This window comes from Lissotriton helveticus, chromosome 2_1 (assembly GCF_964261635.1).
Source record: "Lissotriton helveticus chromosome 2_1, aLisHel1.1, whole genome shotgun sequence".
Lineage (NCBI taxonomy): Eukaryota > Metazoa > Chordata > Amphibia > Caudata > Salamandridae > Lissotriton > Lissotriton helveticus.
The window spans coordinates 1570836884-1570847391 of NC_136059.1; the positions used below are offsets into that span (position 1 = coordinate 1570836884).

At 46.5% G+C, this 10508-nt stretch overlaps 1 protein-coding gene across 1 annotated transcript in view; it reads right to left on the reverse strand.

Moving 5' to 3' along the window:
* RNF38 (ring finger protein 38) overlaps window positions 1-10006 on the reverse strand; it is a 745333-nt gene extending 735327 nt beyond the window's left edge. Inside the window, exon 1 of the mRNA XM_078676542.1 lies at window positions 8984-10006. Coding sequence (XP_078532668.1) covers window positions 8984-9542 — 559 coding nt within the window. The 5' untranslated portion in view covers window positions 9543-10006. The remainder of the gene's footprint in view (window positions 1-8983) is intronic.
* Between the last annotated feature and the right edge of the window lie 502 nt (window positions 10007-10508).

Sequence of the window (10508 nt, forward strand, 5' to 3'; positions counted from 1 at the left end):
TACCTACTGTTACCTACACTTTAAAATATACATGTGAGTTATCACTCCACCCAGCAGTATATCCTTCTCACAACTTACTATTGGCTGTTTGGTGTACTTCCCTAGAGTGATTTCACTGTAAAGCAGAAAGGACTATCTTTCATCTCAAAAATAAAATGAACCATCATGCATTATTACATTCTGTTTCTTATAAAAGAATTACATACAGAAAGTATTTGTCTTCGGTTCGTCTTTTTTCACAGCAACAGGCTGTTTTAAATCTTTTAGCAAGGACTCAAAGTGCAAGTCAGATCTAGTGATTTTGGAAAATACTTGTTTAGATAGATGCAATGGCAGAAACTAACCTACCTCACGAGGTAGTGTGCGCCATTGCAAGCAACAGAACAATTATTTCCATAACCCTATTGCGCTTGGTGCGGTTTGCAGTCCTGCGAGTCTTGCGACTGGGCTGTCTATGCCTGCCCGTACTGGACCATCACCGCAGCATTGAGGTTGTGGATCCCTGATGCCCAATCACTGGATAGCTATCGTCTAACAAACCTCAGGGCCAAGATGGCGGTGGGATGTTGCGGATAAAAGTAGGAAGCCCTTTCCTCTCACCTTACCTTTGAAATGCACACAATATGGTTGGTTGTCTCGTGGGGTTTTTCGCTGATCACACAAGTAGGCTGATTTTTGCATTTGATACGGAAGCCCTTGAGATGCAGCAAGCATTGAGAGATGGCAAAAAAGATCGGGAAAATTCTCGAAGTATACTTAGGACAGCTTCATAGGCTTTATGCCCTCCTTTTTCCATGCACCGTATTTCACCCCTCCTTACCTTTGCCAGAGAGAGGACAAATATACCCTTGCTCACAGGGACAGGTAAGTTTACCAGTTCCTGTCAAATGCCACAGCTTGGCTGGTATGAACGAATTAAGCGTGTTAAGGTGAAACCATAAACCAGAAGTAGGCCTGAGTCTAGCCACAATATAGTCCTGTCTCCTCAAGTCCAAACATAGTTTTGATCCAAGAATCCCTCACTGTGTCTACTGTAAACTGGATGATAATGCAACGACTCCTGCACATATTCGCTTCCCATTATCTCTTGGCATCATACCCCTGATTAATAATACCAATATTTTATGTAGTGGCAATTGGCACTCGGATTTATATTAAAACACCTGAGCAATACTCACTCTTAAATCAGCTTTGGAAGAATGAGATAGCAAAGCCTAAAATGCAAGGGTCGACTGTGACCAGCAGGCTACACACAGATCTATGCACTGCTCACATTAATCCACTAACCTCGTGCCAGCTGTGCTTGTCTACAGGTTATGACGTTTTTGAGAGCCTGCAGGCAATGTTTGCTATCGTCATTTAAAAGGTCTCATACTCTACGAATGTTGTCTGTTTTATTCTTTATATTCTTACATACAGAAGGAATAACAACAAACAATATAGCTTTTTTCCAAAGGAAATGGCAACATATTCTCTGAGCACTCCCTTCCACAATGGTTTTGAAAACAATAATTTAGAACCCATTCACTGAGGAAAAATCCTAACTAGCACTCCATGCCCTAATCAAAAAGTCCCGAAATAAAACTAAATTACACAGTACACAAGCAAATACAAGTCAAGTTTTCCAGACTGTACCAAAGTTACAATGCACCACAACAAAATAACTTATAGTAAAAAAAGGGTTTGATTTGCATGCAAGTCTTACCACACCAAGACGACGAGAAACACAGGTTGATAGGCTCTGGTAAAAAGAAAGTGAGCAGGTGGTTGACATTTTTAGGTATCTCGTACCAGACAAAGCAAACTGTCTGTTGTCGAAAGACCTACTGTCTGTTTACTGTTGGCATAGAGCCCACCCACTGCTTACCATTGGTTGATTTGTTGTCAGCTTGTGTGTGCTTCACTTCCTTTACTTGTGTATGTCCCTTCCCTGAAACATGGATGCATTACTTGTGCTCATTCACTGCTCACTTTTAAAGCACAATTTTTTTCTTTTTGGTTAAGCACTCTACAAGAGTACATGTGTTTTCCAGTTGTCTTCCTTATATACTGTTCTTGCCCCCTCTGTCATGCTCCGTGTCTATAGCACATAAGTTCCTGCCAACAGCTCCACATTCCTTTCTGTAGCCCATGTGCTTCTCTTTCCCCCATGCTCCAAGTTCCTCTCTCTCACCCAATTGGCTTCCCCCATCATCCATGTTGCTTCCACCCTCTGCCCTTCTTGTTGCTTTGCCCCATTTTGCTTCCTTCCCCACCTGCACACTGTGTTGCTTTCCCCCACCTCAAAGAATATATATATATTTTTTTTTTAAAAGACACTTTTACGCTACGTTCTTATTTTCCGATCCAATTCAGATTTGTAAATAAGAAAAAAGGCTACTGAGTCACAACGCTTTTTTTTGGTTACTCTTAGCTGTGCTGCTCAGCATAAGGACTGTTGCACAGCATTGCTGAAAACCATTGGCAAATGCAACAGGTCCCAAAGCTGAGACCTACTGACAGAATCAATATTTGTTTGTATCTGATTTTAAGAAATGATTAAATGTAAAACTGCCCCCAGGGCGCCTCATGGTAAGCATTCATTACCAGAAGAAAATACCCCATGTCTCAGAAGCAAAACGTATCAGAAAGAGTATAATACGGAACTGCTCGATCCAAACTGAACAGAGAAATACGAATTGTCTTTTAAACCATTCGAGCTGGGGGAGCGGAGTTTAAATCCACTGCATTACAAACCGGGGCAATATAATGGCTCAGTGTGGTGCTCGGAGTGGACACACTTCATGACATTAATTCTAGGCCCGCAAATCAGCCCCCTTTTTCAAAGGAGTCAAACTATGCAAAAAAATAATCTCTTAGGGCATATTATTTTTTATGACAATGTTTTTTCTATGACGAAGTTACTTCACCACGCGTAAAAAAATAATATCATTGCTAACTGAATAAAGCAAAACACAAGAACAAGACCAAAAGCATAGGTTAGAAATGTTATAATTTAGATAAAGAGGATATGGAGAGGATGTGGCCTAATGGCTAGAGCGGTCAACTTCAAATCTGGGGAACTGGGTTCGCGTCTTGGCAAGGACGCTCAACATCCTGTGATTCTTGGCAAATCACTTAATCTCCCGTGCCTAACAAAAATGAATGTGTCCTTACGTAACAATTGGTGCTCATGAAAAGCGCTCTGATACCCGATACCTTCGGTCAAGTTTGTGCTATATAAAACAACGGATAAAAAAAATTAAGAAATAGCTGACAGCTTGGTGGGTGAAACATGGGTGGGCCGGATGACAGTCCAATCATCCCACTGGGTAATAACATGTAGATAGTGGCGCATCACATTGGTACATGTCAGTTTTAAATTCAGCATTACATGTATACTTACGCAAACACAGCTTCCACCCCATATATCAATTCACTGGCACACTGTACTGCCCAATTAATGGCAGTCCACCCTTAATAATGAATATATTGGGCACACCAAAAAAAAGGAATTGCTCTGAGGACTTAAATAGTCCGGAACACCACTACAGAACCAGTCAAATATGGTATGTATGGACCATCGCCAGTGGTGAGCACGCACAGGCAGTTTAACAATCACCCGGTGAGGCTGACCAGCTTCAAAGTCAATAAAGGCATTTCCAAATCCATGTCACAGCAATCTCACCATTTTGTCTCGCCTCACCCACCAGCAGCTTCTAATGGTACATAATCAGAGTTTTGCATGAATAGTTTGTTCTGAGAGACTCTAATGCAGTCTTAAACTAGCAATTATAGACTGCAGTCCGAATAACCTGATTGGCTCGGGTTCACTCTCAATTCTCCAATGAGAGGGAAGACTTTTTAAGCCTGCATGAAATTCTCATATTGGCTCAGCCTGTCGGGGTGCTTAGAATACAGGGAGTAATTGCTGCATTCCTTTCCAGGTCAGGGTAGGGGGCAAAACACAGGCAGGAAGTGAGAATAAGTATTTGCATGGACTGGGTGAAACTGTGGGTATGGGTGCTAACGATCCAAGTCAGCAGGATTCGCTTTATCAACGTAATGCTACAGGGGGAATGAAGGTAATAGAATTTAAGGCACAGTTACACTTAAACATGTAGTGTTCTTAATATTATAAACGAATTTGCTACATTTGAATGTGGAGTGCTATAATATTTGGAAAAAATAGATCAAAGTAGCCCCAAAGCCGAAAAAAACGCCACACAATTAAAAAGATATGCGTCCCCTCACCAATGCTTTTTAGTGACATACATCAGTGGCGACATCATGGATATCAGGTCAGAAGGATGTTCAAAGACCCCGCAACATGGATCCACTACATATTTTTTGTGTCTGTCTTCTTTTTAAGGACTGTTTGAAACAGTGCGCAAATTGTACCAATGGTTGTTGGTGGTGGACACAGGCATCTATTTTTGGGGTTCGGACTTTACATTTCAGTATCCGCCTTTGATCTGGAGCAACTCTAAGGAGAGCACTGTGAGGGAGCGAGGAATCCCTGCAGTGGAACACTCTAACCTAGGAGCAAGGAAGCATTTAGAAGGAAGGTGGTGTGAACAGCAGGACTGATGGAAATTTTTCAAGAGGAAACCACTAGAGCAACTGACACGTGACCATTTACTCAAAATCATCTCTTGACAAAAGCAGCTGACGTCATCTCAAGGACCTTAACAGTGAAGTGTGCTGACTCTCTCCTGAGTACCTTTTCTGAACAAACTGAACAAAGCCGGCGACAGCGACGCCAAGACTTTCAGTGGACTGGATGGTTTAGAGGCAAAAACTCTGCTCTTCAAATAAACAGCCCATTTTCGACTGGCACCACTGCTATTTTACAGAATCTAGAAAGATCAATGTCAGAATCAGGCCTCGGATGACCAAAGAAGTGCTAAGTCAAGGACCCTAAGAAAGGACACCTGTTGTGGTGTCAAGAGGCAAAGTTGCTGGTGACCGTGCTCTGATGTATGTTGGGTGGGGTGCGACAAATGAAAGAGTTCAGATTCATGCAATCAAGGTCACAGACTACATCCTGTGGCTAAAATGGAGGCTTAACTAAAGATCTCTGCTGGACAATTCCTTATGTTCTTTTGCACAGAGAGTGAAGATGACTGACAGCTAAAGCAATGACTTAGGCCAACACCCTACCACGTATTTTTAATTAAAATCAAGGGTCCTCCACCCCTAATTTACCTCGCAACATTTTTCTATTCTACATCTCCACCCTCTCAGAGTCTAGATGGCCATATAGCTTCAAGGTTCTGCACAGGTGCAGAGTCAAAATCTAACAACAGCACAACTCTAGTCCCTATGTATGGCTGCTGCACAACCCAGGACGGCCATTTGATGACACACATTCTTCTATCCATTGCACTGTCACAACATAGCATATTACCTATTCACAAAGTGCTTCTGCACTTTACCACGGGTAGGAAGCGCTTCATATTCATACATAGCTCTGGCAGGGTATAAACAGCACATTTGGCTTGCCTCCATGCTGCTGGCAATACAGAAAAAGACTCACACTGTGTTTCAACTCTCCAACTAGACAGGTGTTTACAAAGGTTGACTGTTGGTGCAATAGGGAGCTGGAAACTTTTTTTTTTTTTTAATTCAGGATTTCCAACTGCCGATATTTCAAATTAACACAGCAGGTGCACAATATAGCGCCACCCATTGATCAAGGCAAAGGAATTACAAATTCACGTTTAAGTGTCCAAACTCCTAAACGGAGTGTAATCGTCAGAACTTTCATTTTTTAATTTTGTTAAATGACATCTTTTTTTTTTTAAGTCTTGCTAGAACCCTACAACAGGCCCTGCTCCCGCTGAAAACCTGGACACAATAAAATACAATATCATCCCTATGTCTAAACAACTTCAAAAAGAATTACTTACTAAGGCAGGAGACACAATGTGCAAATACTGTTTTTAGCCCTTTAAGATGGCTGTCTGGCTGAAATTGGGCCTACTCCTGTATATATACTTTTTTTATTAGGAAGAATGAAGCTCTGTGTGGCACAATACATCCAAACCCCGAGTCACGGCGCCGTAATCTCGTGACTCACAAGTGTCCAGCGGGGACAAACGAATGCACTATTTAGCAAAGAATTCCAGCTCTGGAGGTAGGTGGCCTCTTGCTTTTGATTCAATTGGGACACACCAGAATTAAGGGACCGAGTTTCTTTATATAGCGTACACTGTTGTCGGTCGCCAGGCACTAGGGTGAACTGAGGGTGCACCACTAGACTTCTTGGAGGTGGATACACTCAAAGCACCAAAGCAGCCTCGCGCTGCCCACCGGTCCGAACCAGGCCTTCTCCCAAAGCTCAACCAGAGCTCGGAGTCTGTCTGCTGGCACGGAACACCGCTGTGCCACCTGCTAATAAATATGGGATTGGAGAAGGTAAAGAGTGTGAGGAAAGAAGTGCCAAGGGGCCAAAAATTGGACTGCACAATGAGGATAATAAGAACATAAACTAAACGAGCAGTGGCAAAACCAATAGGTCTGGGACTTGAAGTGTGCATATTTTTAATGTGTTTCTGTTTGAAAACATCTGTAATGTGCAAAAAAGGGGCAAAAATGAAAGAAGTGGCCCGGCAGTTCATCAACCCTATCACTAAAGTGCACTCGTTTTTTAGATGGGTGTGCACATGTGATCAGGAAAAATGGGGTCACTACAGTGAGGGAAGCCGATGTATGAAGTTGGCTTACCTACTGTTATGTGCTGCATGCTGTGGTGAGCAGAAGCAGAATGCAGAGGACACTTCAGCAGACCACTGGATAAAGATGGCCGATTCCTAGCCCCTGTATTTATGCATGCATGATTTATTTGACTATATTTTTGGAAAGAATGTGGTAACCATACAGCTAAAACAGTCTTTAGGCCAGACCTAAAAAAGGTAACATGGGTAACAGTAAGCTATCAGTTGAAGCACAGTTATTGATCAAGATGATGATGCCAGTTTGTGGCAGTTAGTGTTTCTCTAACTTCAAAATAAGGTGTTAGCACATATTGTGGTTCTAGAGGCAAATATTCCTTGATAAAGGATCTAAACTTTAACTCGTTGCAAAACACTCGGTGCAATGTGCTATCACACCACGTATGGTACAGCCAGTGCTTTAAATGGGCCAGTACTGTCCGGTACTTAGTACCAGCACTTTTTTATTTTGAAAGGGAACATATTGGCACTTCATAAGAGAAATGTAATACTTTTAATGGGAGAGTACCAGCACAAACAAGCAGGTACTCTGGTACTCTGCACTTCTATTTTTCCATTTAAAGCACTGGGTACAGTTGAAGGAACCATCCATTTGCAAGTCAACGACCTCATAGTTCGTTGCATGGTGGATGGGCACATAAAAGGACAGCACCTATGGGTGAGTAAATGTGTACATCATATGTTACCTAATTGTCAAAAAAAACACACCAATATGGAAGGGTCACCCTCTTTCCATGGCATGCTCTGATCACTCCAGCAGCAAACAAGAGCAAATCACCCCTACAAAGCAGTACAAAATATACTAATTTCCAACAATGATTTTGGTGAAAAAATGCAAAGTGCAACGTGCAAATAAACATCATCTCGACTGGGTTTCTACCAGCTCCCCAGCCTTTTTCAAACAATAGGTTTTAAGACACAACGTTGCTAGTTTGAGAATGTTGACTCTAATGTGACACTGCTGCACCCCTTGCAGTGACTCCGGTGCATGGTATGACAATACTTTATATTTAAACATATGAATCTGTGACTGGGTGCTGCCCATCAAAAATAGTGCAAAGAATGCCCCATTAAAAGTATTGCTGAACATTAACATGAGGCCCGCTGTGGTTGCACTGGGAGGTATTACTAAGAAGTACCAGAACCACCTCGTTAAAAACTGCTAGGAGGAGCCTGCATAGGTTCATTAACATTTACTGCTGCCTCACATCTTTCTGGTTTGCCCCATCTGAAGCACTGTTGACTGTCCATCATGCTCTTCGCTGCCCAACTCTTATCCTGTAGTCGTTCTGATATGGACTATTTTCTGATATTATAGGCGCCTTGATGAATTCGCCAGAACTGTCACTTTAAAACCTAATGCTGAACCCACCGCACCTTCCATGTACCTGGCGTATGCCTAGAGGAAAACATTTAGGTGCGTCATGTATTTCCCAAAACGAACTTCAGATTTTCCCGCCCCTTACTCCCCACTCCCTCTCCCGCAGAGCATGGGCTGCACGGCGTCCTGTCCAGCAGCGCTGTCAAAAAAATAAACAACATGCGTGCACGTGCCAATTCTACACACAGCCAAAAGAAAATCCCCTTTTGTTCATGTAGGTTATCACATGTTCCCCCTGAAACACAGCTGTTGCGTTTGAGCGTTACTAGCATGCACGGACCTGAAGCATGCTTGTCAACATTTGGGAACACCCAATGGCAAGACTGTTCTGCAGAAAAGGAGGGCGGACGCCACCTGGCCTTGAGTGAGCCATGGTTTAGCAGGAAGTTTTAAAAAAAGACACGTTTTGAAGAATTAACGCTTTAGTTAAAAAAAAAAAAAAGAAAGAAAGCTGTCAAACGACACTTCAAGTTGGGTTGGCACACAGACCACCAGTAGACACCTCAAGGTTTTCCCACACTGGAGGTGAGTCTCAGACCACGCGGCAAATTAACTCTTGGCATTTAATGTGAGTCCCACACCCTGGAGCAGTCGATGCGAGTCTCATACTTTGCAGCAGTCACTCTTTTGCATTCATGAGTGTCACGCCTAGGCTTCGAGTAGCCAGTGTCTTATGGGACAACTGACTTTAATGAATGTTTTTGGACAGCAACTACGCATTTTCGGCTAAAACTAACTCCTGAGTCAATATTCAACAGCGTACCCCTTACCCCGACTAAAAACCGATCTCTTGCAACATAGACAGGGTAGCCAAAAACGCAAACAATACTTTCCAACTGAATAAATAAACATAGTTATTTATAGGGCCAGTGCCCTGCAGCCTTACCTGGCGGCGGTGCCCCCAGGTGATGCTGGGGGGGGTACAGCGGATGCTGCTGTTGGTGGTGCTGATGAAACAGGTGTTGCTGTGGTTGGTGCTGTTGATGGTGGTGCTGGTAGTGGTGAGGGCTCCCTGTCCCCTCTAGGCTTGACCCCAGCTGGTAGTGGGCACCCCCAGGGTGCTGCTGGACACCTGGCTGTAGACTAAGCAGGAACCCGGAACGGGACCGGGAACGGGTCCTGGGGGGCTCCAGGAGGGGGAAGAGGAAGGGCGGCGAGGACCCTGGCGAGAAGGAGTGGAAGTAGGACCCCGAGGGGGGCGAGAAAGAGGCGCCGTCCTGCTGCGGGGGGAGCGGGGACTCGGGCGAGCGCAGCCCGGGCTCCCTGCTCGCGGCCTGCCCGTGCTCCGGCCGGGGCGGCGGGGTGTGCTCCAGCCCTCCGGCCCCGGGGGATCCCCCGGACTGCTGCTTGGGGGACTCCCTGCGGCGCGGCTCGGGAGGGGCCCCGGGGCGCAGCCGGGGGTAGAGGCGCGGCTCGGGGGGCTGCACGGAGTCGGCGGTCGGCATCTCGGAGGAGCCCGCCAGCCGAGCCGGGGCGAAGGGACTGTAGCGGGGATCAGACCCGGCGCGCTCCAGCTGCGCGGCGGGGGCGGGCGCCTGGGCTCCGGCGCGGAGGGTCCTCCCCCGGCCCAGGGGCCGCTCCCGGTCCGCCCTCGGAGCCTCCTTTGTGCAGCGGGCGTCTGTCCCCGGGTCCCTGCGCCGCTCTGGGGCCGTCGGTGCCCGCTCTGCCCCGGTGCCGCCCTGGATCCTCCTCCGGCCCCGGCCGCGGCGCAGCAGAAATGAGCTCCAGCCGCCGCCGCCTCCCCCACTTCCGCACCAGCCCCGCTGTCCCCTCCCCGCCCGGGGCAGGCTCCGCGCCGACGACGGAGAGCGAGGGGCTGCAGCGGCTCCAGGCGAGCCCCGCTCCACGCCGACCCCAAACTTTACCCCCAGCCGGGCTCGCCGCTCCGCTGTGCTCGGCGTGTATGTTCTCAAACTTAAACCCCCACGGCTTGAGGTGGTCCGGAGAGCGCCTCACACACTGAGAGGTGCTGGGAAAAGTGGGGCTGTGGGAGCCTGGGCGGCGCGCGGAGAAGAACCGCACCGAAAAGAAGCAGTGGTAAGAGGCCGGTCTTCCATCAGAGGGGCTCTATTGTGTGTGGTAATTACAAGCCCCTGTCACAGGGGTGAAGCGCGCCCACCGCTGGAGGCACAGGGCGCCTCGTGCTTCAGGCAGATTGTCGACACATGCCAGGCACTTGGACGAGCGCCACTGCCCACTACGCTGCTCCGGCCGGACTCATGCCAACCTCCCAGCCAGGGCGCTGCCCTCCCCCCGTGCCGTTGGAACGCGCTGAATGTCAGGTGCCCGGGCACACCGAACCACCTCCCTCATAAGCCAGTTAGACCTGTGTTTTTGTACAGCTTCGCACCCAGTTTTATGTGCCAGAATTTTCTATTTTCAGAAAAACAAGTTATGTGGCTGCATTTCCA